Here is a 27,798-nt window from a genome sequence, read left to right on the forward strand (position 1 = left end):
TGTTATTCATACATGGAATAACTTCTGTTCTTAGTGACTCTGAATACCCCAACTTTCTCTACATGGCACCTTTATATTAAGTTTGGTTTAGTAAATTTTTAATGACCATTTTTAAAACCTAACTTACATTTGCCATTATCTGCTATATATTTGAGAGACTATATCCTGTTTGTTCAAGAACTCCTTCTAAACCACAAGAACTAGGCTCACCACATATGATATGGAACTTCCTCTTATCATAACTTAAAGTAAGGCAATGGTTTGGTTGAGTCAGGAAAATGGAATATACCTGGAATGGGAATGTTGGTCATAAAACAATACAGAAAAGATACAGAATCGCAGGTAGGTGAAAGGGAATGGCTGGGGATGTCCCTTCCCTTCCCTGCCCCAGCCCCAAACCTCCCAATCCACAGGCAACCTTTAGAGATGGTTGGGGAGGTTGAAGCCCTGCCCCCCACCAAATCATATGGGAACTTTGATGACTGTTCCCCTTCATCAGGGGACAATGCACAGTGCACAGTTTGCTGCGTTCCTCACTCTGTTTAGGAGCCACAGGGGGCAGATGAACCTGTACTTGTCCCAGAAGGGAGCATGCACCTTTCTCCTGGCTCCACCGGCCATGGAGAGATGCTTCTCACCTGGCAGTAAGCTGCTGTGGTGAGAGAGAGATGGGGTAGTCAAGGCAACCTGCATACAGAGCCTTTCCTCCACATCTCCACTCCAGAGCAATGATTTAAAAGAAGAAAAAAAAAATGAATTGGTCCAAGGCCCCAAGCAATGCCAGGAAAATCTTCTAGTTCCACATAGAATTCAGGTTTGCAATACTTGGTTTACAAAAGATTTTGCTTTTCTATTCTTTACAAACAGAAGTGGGTGTTTTTTGTTTTTTGACTATGCTATAAGAACATGGTTTTAAGTGATTGTCATATAGTAAATTGGAAAAATTGGGGATTGCGCCTTAACCACAATTAGTTTCAAGTGAGGACAGAAATAATCTTTCAATACTATTCACGTATGGTAAAAAAAGATCATGCATGTATTTAGTTATTTGAGAGATTTATATATGAAGTAAAACTGAGAAATCCCAAAAATGCTATGTAACTAGTCCTGATAAACTAAAACAAAGTTTGACTTGGGGAAGAAAAAAGAAGAATTTTTGAAATGAGGAAATAAAGCAGAGGACTTGGCAGTCTATACGATTACATTATTCAGTTTAACAATCCAATACAATTCAACCAAGTTAAGGAAGTTTGTTCTATTTGTTTAAAAACTTCTCTTTTAATAAACTTCATTGATTCATTTTTAGAATCACAAGGCTCAGTAAAACCCACACACAATAAAGGTTTAAGATTCCAGTTAATTTCACTAGACTGAATCTACACATTTTTAAAAATAAATTTCCCAATCACCACTTGTTTGATCAAGATGATCAGATTTTTCAACACCCCTCCCTCACCACAAAAAAAAAAAAATTGCAGTAGAGCCATTAAAATGTCCCTATATCTTGATATGCACATGGAAAACTGTGACAGTTTGCCAAGGCTACTTTTTAAAAATTTTAGGGTACAGCTACTGTATAACGTTGGCAGTAGATAAAAATATCTAGGAGTCTTTTTTAAGTTTTTGCTCTATTAAGGCTTCTGGTGAAACAAAAGGTTCATCCACAGTGCAATAGAGCTGGGGTAGCAAACTCAACTGTGATACTTCTTAGAGGCATCACTAAATTAACAATTTACAAGCACACAATTTAGTTTATATCCACACAGTAAGTGGATATACCATTACAATGTTGCTGCAGAACACTCTTTCATTGTTCTTTTGCTTCTCTGAGTCCATTTTTAACAGTCTGTGAGAGCTGCCACCATGTAACCTAAGGGTTCTTTTAATAAAAACTTCTCACCCTTCTTCCTGGGATTATGGGCTTTCTTTTGCAAATTACAGAATCTACTGGTTCAGGCTTCATACTGGCCATTTCCCAGCATGGACATCTGACACTGGTGTAGGCTGCTGTATCCTCAAGCTTCTGGAGTTTGCTGTTTGAGAACATGAAAGCAGATGAAGGCAGTAATGAAAATAGCATTTGGAATAGAGTGAGATGGTAAAATGAATACTACACAGAGGTAATAAAGAGGGTAGTGTCTAGGGACACAAACATGTGAACTGCAAGAAGAGCAGATTAGAGCTGGGGCTGTATATCCACTGAAAGAGAATGTTGGTCTAGCTGGATTCAGTGTTTGAGATACCTGCAAAAAAAAAAACAAGCCCATTTTTGACTTTCGATGGGTGGTGTTAAAACCATTCAAATGTATCTCTGTAGGTGCAACTGAACTGTGGAAATTATAGTCTATGACAGTTCTTTACAGAGAGAAGTCCACAAAGTAAAACATGTTTTTGACTGCAGACTTCCTCATGAAAGGTATTTGTTTGGAAAAATATGTATTAAGAAACCATTCCCCTTGCACATGGTGGAGGAGATGGGGCCTGAATGCAACAATGGTCCCATATGCCAACATCTACTCTGTCAAAAGAGGGGGATGTTTGGAACCGTTGTTTCTTCTATTAACGACTGTATTTCACCCTAGCCTGTTTTCTTCTTAATCTCTCTTCTTCACATTTCCACCATGGCCTGGTGGCAATCACCAAAGCTATATCGTGTCTCAAATTACGAATCTGGTTTGCTTCCTCTGTCTCAGGTTCATCAGGCTTCAACAAGCTTTCCCTTAAAGCAGACTCCAGTCCCTGTGATGCGCTATACCAGTGCTCAGTGGTTTATCACCTCGTGGCACACTTCAGCACTTATTGTACTTTCAGGGCACACCTTATATATATTATTCCAGTCCCCTCCCCTAGAGCCAGGCACACCCAGTTCCCCACTCCAACCCAATCCCCCTCGCCTCTTCCAGAGCCAGGCACATCCAGCACCTCATGATAACCCAATCCCCCATGCCTCCCCTAGAGCAAGGCACCCCCCAACCGACCTCCCCATTCTAATGATGCAGCAACTCAGAGCTGTGGCCGCTGCCACCATGTGCTTCTCCCACCAAGCAATGGAGCTTGTGTACAGAGCGGTGGAAGGCACTCCCAGCATGCAGCTCTGAGGAAGAGCCACATTTAATGACTCAAAGAGCCATACGCAACTTGAGGGTTGCAGGTTGCACAGCCCTGGTTTATTAAATTTTAATTTTTTTCCCCTCAAAATTTGATGGCACACTGAGCATTGCTTTTCAGCTATACTAATACATCAGCAGCCCAACTTTTATTTTAAAGAAAAGAACAGCAGTATTGGGAGGTATTCAGTGTGAATGTTACCACAACCTGGAGACACTAGGTGACTTTCTACAGGTGATGTGAGAACCATTGCTTTGCTACCTTCCACCATGGCCATAGCTTTTCTTTTTATATCTCATATGTAATACACACAATTTGACACTCTTCGTTAGCGTTGTGTTCATGCTACTATGGGTACATCTACGCTAGCCAGCTACTTCAAAGTAGCCAGCACAATGTTGAAATAGCATGCGTCGCACCTACACGCGCCGTGTGCTATTTTGACATTGAAATTGACGTTAGGCGGTGAGATGTCGAAATCGCTATTCCCATCTGAAGATGGGAATAGCGCCCTACTTTGATGTTCAATGTCGAAATAGGGCGTGTGTAGACAATCCGCATCCCGCTACTTCAAAATAGCAGGGTCCTCCATGACAGCCATCAGCTGAGGGGTTGAGAGATACTCTGTCCAGCCCCTGCAGGGCTCTAAGGTCGCCGTGTGCAGCAGCCCTTAGCCCAGGGCTTCTGGCTGCTGCTGCTGCTGGGGTTCCATGCTACGTGCACAGGGTCTGCAACCAGTTGTCAGCTCTGTGGATCTTGTGCTGTGCAGGGCAAGTGTGTCAGAGGGGCCCTTTAAGGGAGCGGCTTGTGTGTGTGGACGCTCCACATTTCCTTCCGGGACGGCTCCTTTCGATGTTCCTCGTTGCTACTTCAATGTGGAACGTCGACAGCACCAGCCCTGGAGGATGTGTAGACGATACGCGTGGAAGTAGCCTATTTCGATATCCTTACTTCGAAATAGGCTACTTCCACGTAATGTGCTAGTTTAGACGTAGCCCATGTGACACCAGTGTGACCTGGTATTTCACATGCCCTGAGGCCTTCGGTATTGGCTAATGGCAAATCATCTTTTAAGATTTACAGCTGATAGATTACTCTGACACCAGCTCTAGTAACATGTAATAGGCAACAGGAAAGAGCTAATTTTACAGGCTGTTCTTATTCAAGCAAAGCAAGCAAGAAAGCAAGCGTCATCTTGTGTTATAGAGATCATCTACTTGCAGGATGCGAGGAAACTTGTCCAAATACTAAGTGCACTTACAAAACAATGTTACCAAGCCTAGGTATCATATACAATCCCATTAAAGAAACAGACGCCACTTGTGATCCTGCTGCATATACTAGAAGGACAAACCAAATCAAAGAGCAAGGCTAGCCCTGTCAGCTCACCTGTTGTCTCACTCTGCACTTTCTATCACCACAGTAGAACATTCCTGACAGCATTTCTTCTGCAGTAGCCAGTATGAATACTCTCCTCCTCCCCAACCTCAACCCAAGTAGGTTTACCCTTCAGTTCCCTTGGAAGTTGGGGGCTATTCTGGAAGGGAAGAAAAGAAAGGTGAAGCCTAGTTGCAACTGAAGAATTAAGAATGAATATTATGTGAATGAATGTTTCTCTCATGGAATTCTGAGCCCAAGACAACAGCATACACTGGGGATCAAAGGCACCTCACATCATTTCCAACCAGTCTGGACCTCTTCACCTTGGAGCAAAATAGCAGGCTTCCAGGGATCAGACTCTCTGCCCACCATGAATCTTTTGAGATGAGCAAATCAATGACCATCACTTGTATTTTAAGTTATGACTATACTTTAAGTATTTAATCTAATATTTAGATCACAAGCAGTGATTTATCTTTTCACCAAATCATTACCTCACAAACATTTTCTGATTTATGAAGCTGGAGATACTGCGCATGCCTATTCCTTATCAGACAGTAGTTCATCTTTAGGTTGTAATAAAGAGTGAAATGAAACTGATTAGAAATACACACTCCCTTGAAACTAACCTCCTAGAACTGGGGTGAGCAATAAGGCTATGTTAACACTGCAGTCTGCTTTCAGAAGCGGAATGCAAATGAGTGAGATCAGGAATGTAGATGAAGCACCAATTTACATATATCTGTCATTTGCATATTCTCCCACAATCTCGTTTCTGGAAGAAAAAACGGCCACGTAGACGGGGCTCATTTGAAAGGAAACCCCGTTTTCAAAAGAACCACGTCTACACGGCTGTTTTTGCTTCCAGAAAAGCCTCTTCTGGAAGCAAGACCGCATGAGAACATGCAAATGAGATGTGAGATACGTAAATTCATGCTTCATCTGCATTTCTGATCTCACTTATTTGCATTCTGCTTCTGAAAGCGGACTGCAGTGTAGACATAGCATAAGCGGCCCACAAGCTGGATACACAGTTTGCCAGGGTTAGCCCTTGCTGGGTTGCTAACGCTTTATTTACCTGTGCATCAACAAGCACAGCCACTTGCAGCTCCTATTGGCCACGAATCGCTGTTACCAGCCAGTGGGAGCTGTGGGAAGCTATGTCCCGGTTTATGCTGCTTCCCACAGCTCCAACTGGCCGGGAACAGTGATCCACAGCCTGTGGGAGCTGCAAGTAGCTATATTTGTTGATGCGCAGGTAAATAAAGCATCAGCAATCCAACAAGGGCTACCCCGGTGAACCACATCTGGTCCATGGGCCACTTATTGCCCACCCCATTCAAGAGGAACAGTGTATTTGATATTTGCATTGAGCTTTGAGAAAAATAAGAATTCCTCTGTTCTTGTTACAGTGAAACCTGAACCAAGGACAGCCTTTGGTTAGGCACTCCTGCCTACAGTTATCACTGCACCCAGCATTTCCAGTCAATTCTTAGTCCAAGACTAGTCACATAAATTATCATGCACATAAAAATAAAGAGAATATTTAACCTCCACTGAACTTCAAAAATTTGTGTAACTTTACCATTGAAGTAGTAAATTGAAAAAACTAAATACACCTGACCAAGTTAAAAAGTGACAGTCATTTATATTTATTTGCATTTGTTCATGAAAAATTACAGACTTCTTACAAAGTTAACAGAATAAGGAATAAGACTGTGCTATAAAGAGGTGATGCTCCAGCAAGTTTATCAGAAGTTGCTGTCAAGAGATTTTTTACATTTCAGTGAATTATTTCACAGTTACTATTCAATGAAACAAGAAAAAAAATAATCAAATGACAAAAGAAAAGAACATCCAACCTCTTCCTTAAAATTAAGCAGATTAAAATGCAATTCAAGTCTAAACTGGAGTTTAATTTTTCATCAGTACCAGCAGATGTCAGCATAACACCATGAAGCTAGTGGCAGTAATCTGCATCCAAACAAACGAAAAATCTGAGTATTATGTCTACAGCTGCAAACTCCTGAGTTTTACATCATTTATCAGAATTGAAAGTACCTGAACAGTAAAATCCCACAATTATAAATTGTATCATTACCAAGAAAATTCTTCAGAAGGCAATAGTTAAACGTATTCTTGAGCAAAATTTATGTAAAACAGTCCAAAAATACACACGTTTGACAAAAGTCTGAAGCCACAATAAGACTACAAGATTTTCTACATTTCTCCCCTTCAAAAGTGCCACACTCGATAGACAGCTTCTAGGTCTTACTTATTAAGAATTTATCAGCATTTCTACAAAAAATGTTAATTTCCAGGAGTTTTGTAAAACTCAGTTATGAAATCTAAATTTTACATATCTAGCTTCAGACAGAATTAACAATAAATCATTTTAGCCAAAGAGTTTGTACAGCAATTTGGTTATTTTTAGTCTAAAGAGAGGAAGGACATTAGGACTATTTTCAGTGGCATGTATAAACCCTTACCTTTAAAAAAAAAAAAAAAAAAAGGAATTAAAGTATGTAATTCATTCTACCATGCATTAGCCACATTGACCTTTTGTTTACTACAGAATTAACTAAGTCTAGACAATTTCAATAATGTTATTTAAAATCCAAGACTTTATACCAAAGCAGTTCATCGAATTATGTCAATGCAATGATAGCTTCAAAGAACATGAAAACATGTCTCACTATAAAACTAGATCTTTAATCTGGGAGAAGCAATTCCATCAAAAGTTTGTGATGACAAGTGTTATGGAAGTAATTACTGTACATCAATACAGTCCAGGTGCCACATGTCACATGGCCATACACTGTATGGCAGACTGAGCTTTTGCTCACCCAGTTCAGTTTAAGAAGAGGGTTGCAAAGATTGCTCTTGCCCACAGTTGCTCCAGTTCCTCAGTTTAAGTGAGAGCACTCAGATTGTTCTCTGTTTTGTCAGCTACCCACCGTTTCAAGGTGCAGTGTTAATAACTGGCAACACCCACTGTTCTGGATGTTTAGGGATAATCTGCAAGTGATTGTTTAAGATGGATGAACAGAGTAGCCACAGCTGGGAAAATGGTCTAGCCTTCTCAACTGCTATCAAAAAGACTTTCAGCAAATGTCATGTAATACTAAGGTATCTTCAAAAAGGACATCCTCCCTCCACCCCAATGAAAACAAACCCAAACAGAAGACAGACCACAGGTTACTTGGGAAAGATCTGCTTAAAGCTTAAATAATGTGTTGCAGATTCCAGAGCTCAAAATTGTGCTCCTGTTATTCAAAATCAAATGCTTACCACATTCTATTACAAAACTGAATTGACAGTGTTTGCCAAGTTTCATTCAAGAAAGGATTTTGTTTTTAAAACAAAAATCCCAGTTATCTCCAAAACTATGTGTGTGTAAAAGTGGTACTGACAATCTTTACACATTTGGTGTTAAAATCAGGATTTTCCCCAATCCTGAAATGTAACTACTTTTACATTGGTGCAACTAGCAAAAATTATCAACTGCCAAGTGGGGGAGAGCATCTGCTAAGTGCTAAATACTGTTAAGAAATTGGGACAAAACCTATTTCTAAAAGTACATTTATAGCAAACTAGGACAATAAGCAAGTTGACTAAGCCCCTATGTTTTTAGGCATCTAAATGAAATAAAGCAGTATCAAGTCTCATTTTATAAAATGCAGCATTTAATACATCTGCTAATACTGGTCATCAGTGCCACTGTTTATATGTTAAACTAAAAAGAATAAACTATTTTTACTATCTTTAAAAATAAAGCAGGAGGACCAAGTCTTCAAGGGGAGACATGAAAAATGAGATGCGTGGAAAAAGCTCTCTCTACAGAGCAGGACATATACTGAAGCTAATCCCAAATTTCTTTTAGCGCTTAACCAGCTACTCAGTTTCAAAACTGTCATTGAACAGTCAAGCACAGCATTGTTCCAGTCTTTTAACTGGTTTGTATGGATGACTACAAAGTGGAATGAAGTGTGACAGTACAGAATTATTATTAGTAACAACCTTCCTAAAATCATCTCAAACAATGGGTTTGTAACTCTGAACTGTCTGTTCATGTGTGTGTTATATGATAACTGATTTTCTTTGACCATCAAATTCTGTATTGGAGCCCAGCAAAATATTATAAATTAACCCACATGCTTATTGCGAATAATTTCTCCTCCTTCTATCTCAATTTGTTCATATAACCACTTGCGGTCACAGCGGCATTCAGCTCCACATTTGTTGGAGCCACACTTGGGACAGGCATAGAAGCATCCCAGGCAATCTTCATCCAGACAGTCACAGAGGTCCATCCCACTATAAAGCAGAAGTCCCTGGCTATCATAGACTTTACTCTTTGCTGGGATTACTTGCCTGTATAATGAAAAACAGCTGTTAATTGCAGAATTCATAATGGACCTTCAGTTAGCTAAATTACAAACAGCTAGTAATGGACAAAGAAAGGAATTAAACTTGGTAAAGCAGTTCTCATGCTGAAAGGTTTATCACCAAAGCTTTTCTAAAAGTTACACATGCCACACTGCTTACTGTCAACCATGCATATTAAAATCTGAACTCTGAAAACTGAACCATTATTTTATAGTGTTCTTGAAGAGAAGTTAACAAGAAGGTTGTGAATCTCTTCCCTACCATCATTCTGTATTCAGCCACTTGCAACTCAATTTACTAATACACTAAAATAATTTTTGGAACAGGTACAGATGTTTTTCCAAGAGAGACTACACAAAAAATATACAATGTACTTTTGGCAGCGGAGGAAATATTCCATTTACACTTCACTCACTTCCTAGTTAATAACAGACAGACAATCCAAAAAGCAGGTTTAAGCAGGAATTAAAAAAAAAAAAAAGAGCAAATTGCGTGTGGGGAGAGGAATCATAAAATTAAAGCTGAAGTTGTGGACTATTTTGCCCAAATGACAGGTTTCCATACATACATATTATCACTAGGCTATTCTTCCCTAAAGTTCCCTTTGACATTCAGTATCTTGATTTTTTTTTAATGCTTTGGAACAGGGGTGTAACACTTTGTAAGGGAGGGCACAGAACAATCACCCCCACCCCCACCCGCAGTTTCTGTGGCATCCCCAGCCCTCTGCTCCCATGTCATAGGGCTGGCAACACAGCAGAAGCTGCGGGGGTTGGGGGGGTGGGCAAGCAATCCTGCTGAGCAAATTACAAAAAGAGGGGGAGGATGCACCCGTGGCACCTGCCCCACTGTTTGGCTGAAGTGGCTAGTTCCTAGCAGCAGGGGTTGGGCTGGCTGCAAGGTGTCTCGGCACAGTGCTTGCTTGCGCTCCCCCCCATGATACCACAGCCAGCCTGGCCCATAGTGCTTCCCCCCTCCCCCAGAAGAAGCCACTGCTTGCCGAGGGCCTGACACTTGGCCAGCATACGCCCCCACCCACATCCCTTCCTCTGGTCCTCCCAAAGATTGGAGGGGGGCAGCAGGAGGGGGGCCTGGCTAATTGCAGGGCCAGAAAGAGGGGAGTGGCATAAAAAAAAGTTTGCTCGCCCCTACTTTAGAAGCCAGATAAGAATTACATTTAATTTAGTGGAATGAAAGGTGATTGGTCATCTGGATATTTCTTTTATATAAGACCTGCATTATTTGGCTTACTTCGTTTTATCTGTCAGACCTTCCTTTGCACAATTGCAGGGGATTAGTTGCTATGTCTAAACTCAGTCAGTTAGCATTGCCATGTTTAAAATATTTTATTCTAATCTCAAAGCATAGTTTTCCTATATTGTAGTGTACATTCTACATAGTAAAACAAAGTTAACATGAGACTGGGCTACATAATAAAGGTTTAGTTTTGTCATCACTCCTTCCAGCTTTTTTTCCCCCGAGACAATCCAAAGCATCTCAAATTTTAAATTTGTATTAATAAACAGCCTACCTGTCAGAACTAACTGATGTGCTTTTTGTCTGTAGCCTTCTCTTTTCCCTTTTACTGCTTTCTGGAGCTAATTCAGTCTGTCGTCCTGGGTTAGCAAACTGCAAGGACTTCAAAGCTTTTGCTGTTCGCCCCTGAACAAAGATAGAAATTCATTTAAAGTATTAATACCAAAACAAATACATAGGAGAGGTGGCAATCAAGCTGGGATGTTGTGAATTCACAGATAAATTGTTCAGCAAAAACCTGAGCCAAGTGCTGCATCTATCATCAGAGGACAATCTGAATCTTAAGAAGAAAATAATTTCATGAAGTAACTACCATCATTAGTGAATAAACACTAATGTAAGTGACGTTATTAACTAGAATAGAGTCTTACTTTCTGGTTCTCACTCTGACCTCTTTCCCTTTACTAAAAAGGTTTTGATATTTTATTAAAATACAGTTTTGGGGAATACTCTAAGTGCTACATGGACAGATGTATCCCAATTTTAAAGGCAATCTACTTTTTGGAGCATAACCTGCAGCCTTTCTAAAGCAGTCAACCTTTCCTCCCACAGCACCAAACTTAGTTTCTTTTAAAATGAGCTAACATTTAACAAAGGCAAAATGGTCCATTAATACATTGTTTTCGTTCCTATTAAGTCCTTTGTTTTCCATTTCTTTTATAACCTCTGAATATGTTAGAAAAAAAATTTCAACTTAATTTCCTCACATCATTGGATCAAGACATAACTCTCCAAAAAAGTTAACATGTACAGAAAAACAGCTTGTAATTTTAAATGTGTAATATTTACAACAGCTGATTAAATATAATTAAAAAATACCTTTCCCATGATGCCACTAAACTTTTGATGAAAAATTTTATAATGAAAAGAAATAGAGATGTTCTAGATAGTGCCTCAGCCACTGACAAGTCAAAATGCAGAAATTTCTAACCAAAACCATATTGGACATTTGAGGACAGACATTAAAACTAATAAAAATAAACACCGTGTCAAAGTTCTGACATTACGTATGTACATAAACGTAGGCTACATCCCTACTAAAATTAATTTTTCTTGGTTACCTTCAAGATAAGTAATAAATGAGTTACTGTGTAAGTCTGGCAGCACAAATATGCAAAAAACTTAAAGTGCCTTTTAAGACTCAGGCCACAAATCAAAGACTCAGTCCACCATAAACTCCTCCAGCTAATTTTTTGTGGCAAGAATTATTTCTGGGCACTATGCAATACTTCAGAAAGAGTCTGTAATTAATATCCCTTTCATATTTTGATTAGACACCATTTTTGTCAGACTGCCTTTTTCAGTTTTCAAAATTTTTTGTAGATTTAACAGCACTACAACTTAGACTAGGACATACAAGCATGTTAATACATGCCTGTAACATGTCCTTAGTATCTAATGTAGATAACCTAGTTTAGAACATGTTAAAGAGTACACTACCTATGTCTACACAACAGCACTATTTAGAACTAAGCTATTCTGGAATAGCTATTTCAAAATAGGGCTGCATCACACAAAAATGTATTTCAAAATATCACTTAGTACAATGAAAGATAATTAGTCACTATTTTGAAACACAGTCTGCACACACAGAGCTTATTTCAAAATAGTGCCTGATTTTAAGTAACTAGTGCTTAGTTAGAAATAGGTATTTCAAAATAAGACGTTGGATAGTGCTTAACAGCACCTATTTTGAGAGAGTAGTTATTAATGATTTTCAGTCTGGCTGGAAAAGTATAACTAGTGGGGTTCCGCAGGGGTCTGTTTTAGGACCGGTTCTGTTCAATATCTTCATTAACAATTTAGATATTGACATAGAAAGTACACTTAAGTTGGCAGATGATACCAAGCTGGGAGGGGTTGTAACTTCTTTGGAGGATAGGGTCATAATTCAAAAGGATCTGGATAAACTGGAGAAATGGGCTGAGGTAAACAGGATGAAGTTTAATAAGGACAAATGCAAAGTGCTCCACTTAGGAAGAAACAATCAGTGTCACACATACAGAATGGGAAAGGACTGCCTAGGAATGAGTACAGCAGAAAGGGATCTGGCAGTTATAGTGGACCACAAGCTAAATATGAGTCAACAGTGTGATGCTGTTGCGAAAAAGGCAAACATGATTCTAGGATGCATTAACAGGTGTGTCGTGAACAAGACATGAGAAGTCATTCTCCCGCTCTACTCTGCGCTGGTTAGGCCTCAGCTGGAGTATTGTGTCCAGTTCTGGGCACCACAGTTCAGGAAGGATGTGGAGAAATTGGAGAGGGTCCAGAGGAGAGCAACGAGAATGATCAAAGGTCTAGAGAACATGACCTATGAAGAAAGGCTGAAAGAATTGGGCTTGTTTAGTTTGGAAAAGAGAAGATTGAGGGGGGGACATGATAGCAGTTTTCAGGTATTTAAAAGGGTGTCATAAGGCAGAGGGAGAGAACTTGTTCTTCGTTGCCTCTGAGGATAGAACAAGAGGCAATGGACTGAAATGGCAGCAGGGGAGGTTCAGGTTGGACATTAGGAAAGAGTTCCTAACTGTCAGGGTGATCAAACACTGGAACGAATTGCCAAGGGAGGTGGTAGAATCTCCATCACTGGAGCTATTTAAGAAGAGGTTAGATAGATGGCTTTCAGGGATGGTCTAGAAAATGCTTGGTCCTGCCATGAGGGCAGAGGGGTGGACTCAATGGCCTCTCGAGGTCCCTTCCAGTCCTACTCTTCTATGATTCTATGAAAATCAGGCACCATAAACCTCACTGCAGGAGGAATAGTGCCTATTTTGAAATAACACCTGCTATTTCAAATATATTTCAAAATAGTGTGTGCATAGTGTAGTTGACAACAAAGTTATTTCAAACCAACACCTGTTATCTTGAAATAACTTAACTGTGTGGTCCTACCCCTAGATATATTTATTAAAACCCAGACAAGAGAGTGTAGATTTTAACAGGATGTGTTTAACACCTCCAAAGTGCACCCAATCTTGTCTACATTAGATTTTAGTAACGTATTAAATAGCAGCCTCAGAAAAGGTATTTATACACATTTACAGGGGAGCAGAAAATCCCTTCTTTTTCCTAAAATGTCAAGACAGGTGTTATTTAAATGACTGCCCTAGAAGAAAGTAGATTTTAAAAAAGTTAGTATAAAAAAGGCAAAAGACTGACTATCTTCCTTTAAAACACACACCCTTTTAACTGGCACATTTCCCCCAAAAGGCTTATAAACATCCCCTGTACATTAAAAAGTAACACTTTCACATTTTAAGGAAAAAAGTTAAGCAATTTCTTTATGTAGTACTCCAACCAAGCACCACCCCATTCATTTGTAGAGTTTAGAGGCGCGGAAAAAAAAAAAAAAAAGTTGATCCATATACATACGTCTGAATCAAGTTTCCTTCTTTGGCGATCTTCAGTGTCAACGTCCACACTTCCATTGATTATCTGTGTACACTTTGGACAAAGCTTCCAGCCAGGTACAAACTGTCTTCCAAACTTGTCACTTAGAAAAGTTGCATCATCTAAGTCGATAGCACGCAAGTTTTTCTTTGATACTTTCCTGTGTATGTTAAATGGATCACAGCAAGATTTTTGCAGCTCTTCAAATCTGTCAATGTAAATTTTTGCATGATGGAAACAGATTGTATTGTTCTCAGAAAGAGTCATTCCAGTCCTAAGCTGAAGTAGCAGCAGATCTGTTGAGGATAGATCTTGCTTAGTCTTGAAGCCAGCATGACGGGTATAATATATCTTATGACATTCATTGGCAGCTTGGAGCTGAATTCCAACTGAACATGGATCCATCATACTTGATCAGTTTCAGTGTTATTTTATTTCACTTTTACTTTGCCTAGAATCAATTCTTTGTAGTCTTTAGTAGTTTCTAGGAGGACCACCCTGGAGAAAGCATTAAAACCAATCAGATTTGTGCTGCAAACCTTTATCCCTGGAGACTAGGTTTGGTGTTATTTCTTAAAACATAATTTTAAGGTTTATTAGTGTACTGTACTATATCCTTTTGTTATACCTGATAAAGCTACGGGTATGCTGGATTTCATTCATAAATTACGCCACAAATATATTCTTTCAAAAGAACTGACCTACCTTAAATACCTAAACTTATCTATGGAAAATACAAATTCCAAGAGTACTATCTTAGATACACTGTGGTTTGGTATGATAAATTTATTAAAGCTAGTTGTAAACCCAACATAAGCCCTTTAAAAGTGTAAGAGTCCGATAAGAGCTTTATGAGATTTTTCTAGTACAACACAATGGTGCAAATTGCATGTGCTTGAAGCCAAAGGGTTAAGAAGCATTCAGATGGAGATAAATAAGCTTTTCAAACTGCCAAGGCTACCTACACGCAATCTTGAATTAATAACACAAACAACTTGAATTCAACCACATGATCTTTTTTGTATAAAGACTTAGGCAAATATATAAATTGGGAAAAAATTATGTGCACATATTTTGCTAAATATGAAGACAGAACTATCAATCTTTTATTTACAGATATAGCAAAAGCCAGTTGTACACTGGGGAAAAGAAAAGTGTTCTGCACTACTAGATTATCACTGCCAACAAAATAAAAGCACAATACTCAGCACCCAATAAATAAATTCTGAAGTTCTAGCAACACACATACTAATATTTAATGAGAAAGTGTTTCAGACCTAACCAATATATAGAATATGTTAGCATCATATTTAAGTGTCTAAAGCTGAGAAAAGTTTCCTGACATGGGACAATGACTAAATAATATGTCTTTTGAAAACAAAGACTGTGAAAATCAGTTGCATACAGCACTTTGCAGCAGAAATCCCCTTGATTGTAATGCTTTAGAGTTTTCCTACAACCAATATCAATATAACCTATCTGTTCAAAATGTATATATACACAAAAGTTAGCTATGCAATTAAAATACAATGAGGAACATCAGAATGTTAACATTTATTCACTGCAGACACAGTTCATGTCTTGCACGTGATCCTGTTGTTTCAAAAACTAAAATAATCCATACCCAAATGTTGAATAGTAACAGAGAGAAAGCCATGCTAGTCTACATACGATCAAAACAAAAAAAGCAGTCAAGTAGCACTTTGCCTCTTACATGAAGAGTTAATGGGCACAAAACAGACATAAAAACACTCCTAACCCACAAACCAGTCAGCCAACATTTTAATGGAGTGGGCCATTCTGTTAATGACTTAAAAGTTTGCATCTTACTGAAGAGGAATTTTCACAACATTCTTGAAAGAGAGGCTGCTGAACTCTTTTATATTCAAATTCGACACATTAACAAATGGTTTGAACTGGGATGGGAATTTTCTGGATAATTATAGGGTCCCATTTGCATATTTGCCTTAATCTAATTCTTGACTCTCCCCCGCCCACTTCTGTTCCTCTAGTCTCTGATTTGCTCATCTTGATAGTTTTTTTTTTCCTAATTTGTCCATCTTGATTACTATTTTTGGTTCTGTGGGCCTTAAATATTCAGTCTGCTCTGGTATGGCTATGGTCTGAAGAAGTGGGTCTGTCCCACAAAAGCTCACCTAATAAATTGTTTTGTTAGTCTTTAAAGTGCTACTTGACTGCACTTTTGTTTTCATACCCAAATGATTTGCTTGAGCACTAATTTCAGTGAGCATCAAACCAGTTTCCAGTGCACAATTCTATAGCAGCTTGAAGACAAAGGTACTATAGAGTGGCAGTTTTTACTGTATTCATTATTCCTGAAAATTCTGTGCCTTGGTTTGTAGATTGTTGCAGGCTTTCAAATTAAGACATGCTCTGTTAATTTCCTGAGTTAAAAAAAACAAAAAAAACTATGAAACATACCAGGATTCTCAGCAGTAGGGTTTGATGCTAATGGGACAGTGTATTTAAAAAAAAAAAAAAAAATATCTTGACTTCACTCAAGAAATGTATGTCATTTTCATTTTAATAGTAGAAAGTTTGTTTTTGTTATCTAGTTTTGAAATATATTAACTGCCTGAATTCAGGCTACAGCTCTCAATTCTGTATCTTCAGGAAAGTATTTACAGTCAGACTTCTAAACTCTGCTTAACTTGAATTTTCAGATTTTTCTTGGTTAACTGTGAGCTCTGATGGGAATTCTTACCCTGAATTGCTCCTAAGGTCCTGAAGTTACCTGCAGTTTCTATGGTTACCTGAAATTTGGAAACCAATGGGGACTTGAAAATTTGAATAGGAAATTTCAAAGCTCAGTGCATATCGCTTTCATAGAACTTGTAAGCTTTTATAACATGCATGTTTATTCGAAAATGTTTATATAGCTGCACTAGCGGCATGACACCAGAGACTCAGTTTTTACAGATTTAATATTTGTATGTTTTAGCAAAACTAGGGAGGAGTCCTGTGGCACCTTAAAGACTAACACATTTATTTGGCCTGAAGGTTTCATGGAATGCTATCTTGTTCTCCTGTACAAACAAGTTTTGTAATTTCATCAAGTCCTTCCTAGTTTTGGATCAAAGTGTTTCATACGTAGAAAAAGGATCCCCAACATAACTTCAACACACCACCAATTTCTTTAAATATTAGCTTACCTGGAAAAAACCAGGCATAAGAGGCTGCCAACAAAGGGGGGGGGGGGGGGGGGGGGGGTTCGCCAGCAGAACGACGTTTACACAGCTTTTTTTTGTGTCAGCAGCCAGTGAGTGGATATGTAAATGAACAGCCATTTGCATAATGTTGCCAGCAGTTTGGGTCACTGTAACCATAGCCCAAATGACTGACTAGGGCTATGTCTACACTGGAGAGTTTTGTAGACAAAACTGGGGTTCTGTCAACAAAACTCAGAGCATCTACATACAAAATGCATTTTGTCAACAGAAACGATTGACAAAAAAGCTGTGTAGACACGCTGGGGCCCTTTTGTTGACAGGGTGGATCAAAAAATAGATTCATTTTTATGTGTAGACATGATCTGTCAACAGAAGTTTTGTTGGAACCTCTCTCTTTCAACAGTAACTTCTGGAGAAAGATGCTTCTAGTGTAGACGTAGCCTACAATAAGCAAAATTATAAACCTGTATACATGAACTGTCAAGTGAACAAAATAAACCAACTAAATATTTTCCCTCTAATATTTTTGAATGATAAATGTTAAATTTTCACTTTGCTGCTCAAAGTAATTTCTTCCCCAGATAGAACTGATCTTTGATAATTATAAGCAGTCCTGTGTCACCACTGCTTATTATTTGTGAAGCTACAGTCTAACACTTCGATCTTTAATAGTGTGCCTTTAAGGGTGCAAGTGTTACAGCTGGCACACAAAACGTTGACTTTTTGTTTTCAGAACTCATCTGCTGAGAATATAAACTCAGATATTTGTCAGGATTTGCTTTTCTTAAGTGTATTAAGATTTTCAACCTTTTTTGAGTTTTATTTTGCTAGCGACTTTGCTTATACGAATACTCATCTAGCTATCTTCTGGATATTTTAATTTTACATCACAAATTACATTGTAGATTATAATCCATACAGAACCACACAATCAAATATTTACAATCAATATAAAACATTTATTTCTATGCCTCCAAAGTGTGTTTTGGGTAAAATATAATAGGCGATGAACGCTTCTGGCAGCGGTGTAAACCGCATACTGGTACTTTGGGTGTGACTGTGTGTTGGGAGAAAAAAATTCCTTTGTTTTATCCTTCAGTGCGTGTGTAGTTTTGAATGATTCCTGTCTCTGCTAGACTGAAAACAACATATAAAAGAGCCAACATACCGGTAAAACAAGTTCCGATATTGCTGATACATTCAGAACTTGAAAACTCAAAAGCAGAATTTGAAAGAGATTACTTAAAGTATTTAATGTTTAGCTACCCAGTTTCAGATTGCTAATCTTCACAGACAACTTCAGTAATGGAGGCCTGTGCTACCTGAAGTTCCAACTGTGCTCTGCTTTTGAGAAAGGACCATTTAAAAGGGACAACACTGCACAGTCAACAATAAAACAAAGTATATACGACAGTAAATTTAGTTCTCGTTCCTTTGATTTATATGTGAAAGCTTGGCATATACAAAGAAATCGATGGATTTTTCATATTGCAAAAGGTAGACATATATACAGTTCTTTAAATCTAGAATAGCAATACAGAATGGCACAGTGCCAAATTTCAAACAATAGTAGAGATCTTTTAAAAAGAGCTTGTATTCACAGCTCCAACATTTCCTAATTGACACTTCCTGCTTGCAGAGCAAACTAAAACAGATCGAAGTGGCATGTGATGCAGATGCTCAAGACACAATGAGCACTTGTGCAAGCCAAGCCAAGCACATTTGAAAGAGGAGTGCTATGGGAAAGCAGGGGAGAACTGCTGGATACTGAAGCAAAGATGGTAGGCAATGAAATAAAGCTAGATGACAGCACTGGGTTATGAGGGGAACAAATGGAAGAACAGCAAGAAGCTGCAACTTCAGGTCTCCCCATTCCCAAATGGACAGTGATCAAGCAAGTTAAATTCCTATTTATTTAGAGGAGAGCATGTTGCTCATCTATATCCTAACATGTTGATTAGTAACAGAGAGAACACCGCACTAGTCTTTATACTATCAAAACAAAAAAGCAGTCAAGTAGCACTTTGAAAACTAACAAAATAATTTATTAGGTGAGCTTTCGTGGGACAGACCCACTTTTTCAGACTATAGCCATACCAGAACATACATTCTGGTATGGCTATAGTCTGAAAAAGTGGGTCTGTCCCACGAAAGCTCACCTAATAAATTATTTTGTTAGTTTTCAAAGTGCTACTTGACTGCTTTTTTTGTTTTGATATGTCCTAACAGTGGTACTGCTTGTAGCCAGCTTTTCAGAGATTTTAAGTTTTACGTGCTTTAATTCTGAGACAGCGTCTGCCACTACTTTTGGCAAATTCTACTTAACTGAAATCTCCACTCTACCTAAACACTGCCCAATATTAAACAACCAAAGAGGATTTGTATCAGCAATGGGTAACCTAGGCTAGTGAGCAGAACACATGCATAACTCACCCTCTCAGTGGGCCACAACACAGTGGTAATGAAGGCCATCTCCTGGGACAGGATCATTTTGCTAACTGTGTACCTAGAATCTGTAGGCTGTGCGACTGGAACCACAGCAATGTTTTCACTTAAATATATGGAGAAACACATCTCATAGAGCTGGAAGGGACCCTGAGAGGTCATGGAATTCAGTCCCCTGCCCTCTTGGCAGGATCAAGGACCGCCACCTCTCCCCTTTTTTTAAATCTAATTGCCCTGGATCCCTAAATGGCCTCCACAAGGATTGGACTCACAATGCTGGGTTTAGCAAGCCGACACTCAAACCACTGAGCTGGCCCTCCCAACCGCTAAAAAATTGTTGTCAGACATGCATTCCCTTTTCATCTAATGTTGTGTGCATTCAGCATCACAGCTGACTTCATGTGCCTTTGCTTTATGTGCCTGTTGCATTAGTAAAACTGGTAGGAAAAAAAACTATGCATGCAGAAACCAGCGGAACCTCACAACCCTGTCACGGATAGACAAAAGGTCTTATGGATCACACACAGATCCTGCAGCGGGGTGCCCATCCCTGATTTATATTGCACTTGACTCTTATCTAATCACTTGGGCAGAAGGCCGGGGAAAAATCGGACACTTAGAGTAAACAGCAGACACAGACAACACTCGGAGCAAAGCAAGGTTTATTAGAGACAAAGTCACACAAGCATTGCTGATGGCAACGATGTACACTGTAGGCAATTCCATAATACAAGGCGAAGAGATCAAAGTTAAACAGCCAGTACACTGAAAAGAGGAGAAAAGGCCCCTACACCCAGCCTGCAGCGAAGCGGGGTGGACACTGGAACCTGCCCTCACCGGACAACTCAGAGCGACACAGCTACAGAGCTCAGAAGTCCCTCCCCGCGCCAGCCGCACGGGCCAAGGGCCGCGAGACAGGCCCAACTCGGCGCGAGAACAAACTCACTATCACCCACGCGCCGCCCGCCCTTCTCCCTCCACCTCCAGGGCCTGGCCCGTACCTTGCCGTAGGTCTTCTTCCGCCCTTGCGCCGCCATGCCGGAACCCGGCTCCCGAGTGCTCCCGGCCAGAGCCGCGGTGCTAGGGGCGGCCATGAGCCCTAGCCGCGCACCACAGAGGAGCAGCGAGCGAGAACACCGGGAAGGCTAGAGCGTCGCCGCGCTGCCTTTTCAGTCGCCACACACACCACACCGCCACACACACCACACCTCCCCACCACCAGCGTGGGGGACGAGGGGATCGCCCACGTGACCCCTCAGCTCCTGCGGGAGGCGCGACTAGCTGCACTTCTATGGCGGACGCGCGCGGCCTTGCTCAAGGGGGTGGGGCTCGGAGGCGTCCGCGGTCCCGTCCGCGTGCACGTCGCGAGGAGGCCGAGAGCGCGCTCTGGGGGCGCGTGATTGTCTCGCAGGACGGTAGGTGGGTGCCTCTTGGCGGCGGCGTGGAGGAGACTTGCCCAGCGTGCGGTACCTCAGGGTGTGGAAGCCTGGCGGGTCACGCTTACCTCCCGCGCCCCGTGCAGTAGTGCGGGCCCGAGCCCACGGGCCCCGTGGCGGAGTTGGCAAAGAATGAGGGCGGGGAGCGGAAACCCTGGGCAGCTTCGCCTTCCTCCGCCCTCCCCCCGCTCTAACTTCTCGGTAGAGCTGGTTGAGAGTTGCTGCTTCTGTTCTTCAGGATCCCACCCGCTGACGTTTATTTGGTTCTGAATCGGAAGCCCAACGTGTGTGCAACATTTTCCCCAATCTGCTTAATCAAATGTGTAAAATAAACGTAGGAAGAGTCATTTTTGAACAGCAACAAAACTGCCCCCCATTAAGTTTACTCCCCAAAGTTTCCAAACGCTGCATCTCCAGGGGATATAATCAAGCTTGCTGTGGGGTGAATCAGAAGTCCCCTTGGGGTTGTCTGCTGGTGTGCTGATCAGTACCCCCACCCTTCCCCGCCACCTCTCCAGGGCACCACCCTGTCCTGCTGGCCCAGAAGCTCTGGTTTCCACCAGCAAAGGCACAGAATTGGGGTTACCAACCGCTTGCAAAGAAATACAGATGCTGAACCAATTTAGCTCTGGGAGGGCCAGCATGCTGGAACACAGCCACCAAAGAGGACCAAAACCCCAAATAAATCTACATTGAGAAAGCTCATGAAGTGTGGGTGTCATCGTGTGTCCCCCCCTTATCAATTAAAAGGAGATAGTGCAATGGTTGCTCCCCCTCTATGGTAACAATTATTTATACAGGGTTTGATAATAAAATGATTTTAAGTACAAAAAGTAGGATTTAAGTGTTTGCAAATGAAAAAGTCAGGTCAAGTTTCTAAGTTAACATAAACGAATGCACCCGCATTCTACAACTATACTAAGAAACTTGTTTTGTGTAAAGTCTTACCCTAAACAATTGATCTAAACATCTCTCTCCCAAGCTAAGCAGCCTCTTAGCTTGGCCCTGACCCTTCCCTGGAGTTTAGTTTTACATGTTTCCAGAAGGCCTTCTAGGTGATAAATGGGAGGGAAGGGGGCATCTCTAGGTGTCTGCCCCTACTATTTGTTTCCTCACCTTGGGTGCGTTTATATTAGCTGGCTACTTTGAAGTAGCTGGCACAATGTCAAAATACCACACGTTGCGTCTACACGCGCCATGTGTTATTTCGATGTTGAAATCAAAGTTAGGCAGTGAGATGTCAAAATCGCTATTCCCATCTAAAGATGGAAATAGCGCCCTACTTCGACATTCAACGTCGAAGTAGGGCACGTGTAGACGATCCATGTCTTGCTACTTCGAAATAGCAGGGTCTTCCATGGTGGCCATCAGCTGAGGGGTTGAGAGACACTCTGTCCAGCCCCTACGGGGCTCTATGGTCACTGTATGCAGCAGCCCTTAGCCCAGGGCTTCTGGCTGCTGCTGTTGCAGCTGCGGGTCCATGTTGCATACAAGGGGTCTACAACAGGTTGTTGGCTCTGTGGATGTTGTGTTGTGCAGGGCAAGTGTGTGTGGGAGGGGCCCTTTCAGGGAGCGGCTTGGGGCTTTGCTGGCCCCTTATTTCGACGGGGTGCGCTTGTGCGTGTGGACGCTCCACATTTCCTTCCGGAGCAGCTCCTTTCGATGTTCCCTGTCGCTACTTCAACATTGAATGTCAATGGCACCAGCCCTGGAGGATGTGTAGACGATACGCGTCGAAGTAGCCAATTTCGATATCCTTACTTCGAAATAGGCTACTTTGAGGTAGTGTGCTAGTGTAGATGTAGCCCTTAAGTCACTTTCGCCCAAGCCTAGAATTCTGTGTGCTTAGTTCAAACTTCTCAAGTTGAGTGGAAAAGGACCAGATCCAAAAGTGTTTCAGCATCTGGTGGCCTGGCCACATATCTTTCTGGGACCAGCCACAGTTTGGGCTTACAGAATAAACCAACCCATTCACAGGTTGTTGACTTGATAACCCAGTCATTAAGTTTCTGGAGCATCAAGAATGGGCCTCGGCACATTTCAAATTATATACAGATCCACATTTCATGCTTCTAACTTTACATGCAAGAATGATACGTGCACAAAAATAGAATATACACATTCAGCAGACTAACATTAAAACTGGTATGTTACATGAGGTGTTTGTCTAAAGTATTTTTGAATTATGCATATTCATATACACAGGAGAGCTGACAGCCATGTTGGGTCCCTGGGCAAGGTGGGCAGGGCTGGCTCCATGTACCCAAAAGGGGCAGTGCTGAGGGAACACAGCCATCAACACTGTCCAGAGTGCACCATGCTCCCCATCTGCCCACTCTCATAGATGCTGAGAGGGTGCAGTGCTGTGGTGGCAATTTAATGGGCTCAGGATGCTGCCACTGCAGCAATATTAACAGTGGCAGCCTGGACCTCTGGGCCCTTTTGAACTGCCAGGCCACAGGATAGTTGCTCCCTTTGCCTCCCCAACTCCTCTTAGCAGGCCTGCATATTCATAAGCCAATTTTCATTTTCACTGTTTCTCTAATGTTTGTTTCCATGACAAAGTATAGGTACATATGTTTTTAGCTTTATTTAAATGCTCATTCAGATTTCTTTCCCTGTCCCCTCAAAGGAAATTTTGGCAACATTGGTATATTCCAGTTCCTAATGAGATTTTTTTTTTCAGTGAAAAATTGTTCCACGGGAAAATTTTTAACCCACTCAATAATGAAGCTATGCAAGTTTCACTTGTTTCATAACCACACTTTAGCAAATTTCTAGTTGCCAGCTTTTCCTTTTTTTCATTCTTTCATTTTGGTTGTGGGGTGATTGGTTCATGGCACTATTACAAAGAGTTACTGTGGAGAATCAATGCAATGTGTTCATACTCTGTCATGAAATAAACATTACAACATTGTTATACCACAGCTTTGCCCTATGGGGTTAAGGACTTGTAGTAGAGACCATTAGAATCTTTTAATTAATGGCTACTGTTTTATTGTTGGCTGTTGTTAATTTCATTTGGAGAGATCTGTCAAAAGAGGTCTTTCAAGATGAGTTTGACCCTAAACCTAGCTTTTATTTCTGCAGTGTTCAAGATGTGACAAGTTAAACAGCTGAGTGCTGACGCTAGCAGCCTGTTTGTTTAAATTCCAATCAAGTGGTATTCACTGGTATTTAGTCTAAATTAAAATATGGGTCTTCCGGTGAATTTTAGATTCCACTTTCATGTTTGTGGGGGTGCAGTAAACTCTTTCATATCCAGCATTCTATCGTCCAGAACCCTCAAATAACTGGAATTTAAACCATAAGTAAATTTTAGTTACGTTTTCCATAAGTACAGTATAATGAAAGTAAATACAAATAAGTATAGCAAATACAGCATACAATACTACTGTTGGTAAATAACTACAGTGACCATCTGTCCCACATTGGGTGGGATGGTCCTGTATTTGGGACACCAAAAAGGCATCCTGACATTTTTTAAAAGGGATGGATTGTCCCATAGTCAGGCCTGATGGTGGGGGAACTCCTGCAGCTCCCACTTCCCCAAGGCTCTGGGCAAGGAGCGACCGTGGCCGCCACTTCCTGGGGGCTCTAGGGCTGGGAGTGCCTGCAGCCACCGCTTTCCTGGGTCTCTGGGGCCGGGCGTGCCCATAGCTGCCACTTTTCTGGGGCTATGGGGCTGGAAGCGCCCATAGCTGCCACTACCCTGGGGCTCCAGGAGGGGAGCACCCGCGACCACTGCTTCCCCAGGGCTGAGAGAGAGGCGAGCGCCAGCTCCCCGGGACTTAGTGGAGCTGGGAGGAGCCGCCACTCCACGCATGTCTCCCTGTCCCCTATAAATAAAGTTCTCTGCATACACTTCTCTTTGTTTCTTAACATCTAATTTTGTTTTTCTTTAGTGTTATACATTACTATGTATACCTCTCTATTATCCAGAATATTTGAATATCCAGCAACCTCTGGGTCCTGGGGCTGCCAGATATGGAAGAGTTTACTGTACATTGTATTCAAAAGAAAGAAAGAACTAAACATGCATTTTAATCAGGATGCTTCTCGTAATTATGCTCCTGTTTAAACCATTTAAGCTCTTGAGTCAACAAAATGAGACTAAGTTGAAGAGGGTTTATTTCTCATTATGGTTACAGCTGTATGCCTCTCTATGCTATATCAAGTGAAGATGGACTAGGTACCACATGCTGGCCTATCAATGGGAAGAAATAATATGAGACTCACAAAGCAAAATATTCCCATCCTTATTTGTGACTACCACAAGCAAAATAATTAACTCTATAATGGAAAATGGAAAATAATCTAGCAACCATTAATCCTGTGTGAAGTTTTTTACTGCACTTTACTGCCGTTGATTTCAGTGGGAGTTTTACTTGAATTATTAACAAATACAAATTACAAAAAGACTTCAGTATTTGGCCCATTGATGTCTATGAGAATTTTGCACGTATAAATCTTAAGTAAACTCTGAAGTATGTGTCCCTTAAACACCTATGTAGAGAGACACTTAAGTACACAGGTGTCATGGTGGCTGGAGTGGCTCATAACTTAAGTGCCTGGCTCCAGGCAGACTGTCTAAAAATAAGGCGAACGCTGCAGACTGGTGGAGTGTTCTATAATTGGATTGCACAAAGCCAGTGACAAATGTGAACTCCTCGATCATTTTAATAAGCTTAACATAGAGTCACAGACAGTTCCCTTACAATCTTCAGTTTATCTGGTCACCCAGACAAACTGGACTTCAATGGTCATACCAAAAATCACATCGTATCAGGTTGCTCTCAGTTGCAAGATACCAGTCATTTACTCAAGATCAAATGGTACTCAAGATCTTACACTAAAGACAATGCTGATAGCCAAATCTATGGGAAATTCATAAGTTTCATTAAGTAAGAAAAGAAAATGAGTTATTGAGAGGTTAAAGCAGGTAATATATATGTACAAGTGGATCACAGTTTGTAATTCCAAATGGTGGCAGTGATATAATCTACCTGTTACCACTAGTCTTTTCTGGGTATTCAGATTGTCTATAGGGAGTTCTGCTTTTTATCTGCTGCTCTTCCCAGTAAAAATCCAAACAGTTCAGCTATGTAGGATGCTTCCTTGAATCCATAGTTACAGTTTCTCACAGAATATAAGCTGCCAGTGTCACTACCCAGGTGGGCTTTTCCTTTGATGACTTAAGAATAAGGAATGCATTTTGAGTCTTTGACCATCACACACAATGACCACTCACTGTGAAATTAGAACTTTTGTGTTAAAATTCTTCACTTGCATTCCACAAAGCTTCTTTCTTGCATGATAGGGTATTTGGTTATGGGGCATACACAATATAAATGTTTGTTGCTACATTACTGGGATACAGGTAAGTGACAGTAATGCAGGTAACACCCCACTAGTTTTCATGAAGTTTAGACACCACCTCCAGTCTTATACATTTAACAATAATTCACAAAAAGGTATAGTCACAGGTGGGCCAGGGACTTATAGTCCAGGCCCAGGCCCAGATTTCTCCAGCTCCAGTACTTGCCAGCTGGACGCACTTCAGCTGGGGTCTGGGATCGGGCCTTGCCTTGCTCTGCCTGCCAAGCACTCCTGATGGTCACATCTGGGGCATGGGATTTGCCCCACTCTGCCCACCCGGTGCTCTAGATGGCCAGGATCAGGGAGAGGGCTTGCCCTGCTCCACTCACCTGGAGCTTCAGCTATGGAGCCAGGTTGGGACTTGCCTGCTCTGCCTGGCTGGTACTCTTGATGGGAAGTGGGATTGGGGCATGGTGGCTTACAAGCCCCTGACCCCCGCTCCTCAGCTGGATCAGTGTCTGTGCCCTGACCCTTCTCCATAGTAGCAGTGCTAGGCAGGTGGAGCATGGCAAACCCCAGCAGGCGCATCAGGCAGACAGAGTGGGGCAACCTCCAACCCTGTTCCTTGGGTGGAGTGCTGAGGGGTACACATTTTTTCAGCCCCCTATTTTTCCAGGGCCCCTGGTCAGAGCTTCTATCACCTGCTACCCTGCCCTCCTGACACAGAATCATAGAATCCTGGGGTTGGGAGGGACCTCAAGAGGTCATTGAGTCCAGCCCTCTGCCCAAAGCAGGATCAACCCTAACTAAATCATCCCCGCCAGAACTTTGTCAAGCCAGGACTTAAAAACCTCTCGGGATGGCAGTTCCACCACCTCTCTGCGTAATGCATTCTAGTGCTTCACCATTCTCCTGGTGAAATAGTTTTTCCTAATACCTTGCCTGCGCATTGTAAATCAGGGCCCACCCTAGTATCTTTGGCTGCCTATGCCACTGATAACCAAGCAAGAAGTGACACCTGTTCTGCCAGGATAACAATAGGTATGTGTCAAGTATCTGAGGGGTAGCCGTGTTAGTCTGGATCTAACAGCAACGAAGGGCACCTTATGGACTAACAGAAAAGTTTTGAGCATGAGCTTTCATGAGCATCTGATGAAGTGAGCCTGTGCTCACAAAAGCTCATGCTCAAAACTTTTCTGTTAGTCTATAAGGTGCCACAGGACCCTTCGTTGCTGTTAATAGGTATGTGTGTGTATATAAATATATATACACACACACACACACATATATAAAATTAGATCTTATGTCTAGTGTAGTAGCTGTGTCTGTCCCAAGATAATAAGCAGACAAGCTAGGTGAGGTATACCTTTTATTGGACCAACTTCTGTTGATGAGAGAGACAGGAAGACCTGAAGAAGAACTCAGTGTGGCTCAAAAGCTTTTCTTTCTTGTTGGATCTTGTAGTCTTTTCTGTAACAAAGCCATTTTTGTGAAAGCTAATGATCCAATGTGGTACAAATTCTACTCTCAGGCATGGTCTGCATGTCAATTGGTTTGACTTAACCGCGTTGCTCAGAAGCAAGCAAAACGTAATAAAGCTAACC

General features: G+C 41.2%; 1 protein-coding gene and 1 long non-coding RNA gene across 3 annotated transcripts in view; both read right to left on the reverse strand.

Moving 5' to 3' along the window:
* The window catches only part of LOC142015460 (uncharacterized), a 28,122-nt gene extending 23,606 nt beyond the window's left edge, over positions 1-4,516 (reverse strand). The window contains exon 1 of the long non-coding RNA XR_012646156.1: positions 4,498-4,516. This is a non-coding gene — a long non-coding RNA (uncharacterized LOC142015460). The remainder of the gene's footprint in view (positions 1-4,497) is intronic.
* A 1,606-nt stretch (positions 4,517-6,122) lies between these two features.
* ARL14EP (ARF like GTPase 14 effector protein) lies at positions 6,123-20,976 on the reverse strand. Of its 2 annotated transcripts, none has more exons than XM_074998989.1 (4): positions 20,441-20,976; positions 13,786-14,099; positions 10,409-10,539; positions 6,123-8,862 (listed from the first exon to the last, which is right to left on the reverse strand). In XM_074998989.1, the coding sequence occupies exons 2-4, from the start codon at positions 14,068-14,070 to the stop codon at positions 8,634-8,636; spliced, it is 645 nt and encodes a 214-aa protein (XP_074855090.1). In that variant the 5' UTR covers positions 14,071-14,099; positions 20,441-20,976; the 3' UTR covers positions 6,123-8,633. The 2 variants fall into 2 exon arrangements, with proteins under 2 accessions (XP_074855090.1, XP_074855089.1); XM_074998988.1 differs by having other exon boundaries at positions 13,786-14,301.
* Positions 20,977-27,798: the final 6,822 nt, after the last annotated feature.

The sequence above is a fragment of the Carettochelys insculpta genome, chromosome 6 (genome assembly GCF_033958435.1).
Source record: "Carettochelys insculpta isolate YL-2023 chromosome 6, ASM3395843v1, whole genome shotgun sequence".
Taxonomy (NCBI): domain Eukaryota; kingdom Metazoa; phylum Chordata; order Testudines; family Carettochelyidae; genus Carettochelys; species Carettochelys insculpta.

Coding starts and splice junctions, on each gene's coding strand:
- ARL14EP (XM_074998988.1), bottom strand. CDS start 14,211: ATGATGGATCCATGTTCAGTTGGAATTCAGCTCCAAGCTGCCAATGAA. Junction 10,540..13,785: donor GAAGGAAACTTGATTCAGAC/GTATGTATATGG, acceptor ATCTTTGTTCAG/GGGCGAACAGCAAAAGCTTT. Junction 8,863..10,408: donor ACATCAGTTAGTTCTGACAG/GTAGGCTGTTTA, acceptor TTCATTATACAG/GCAAGTAATCCCAGCAAAGA.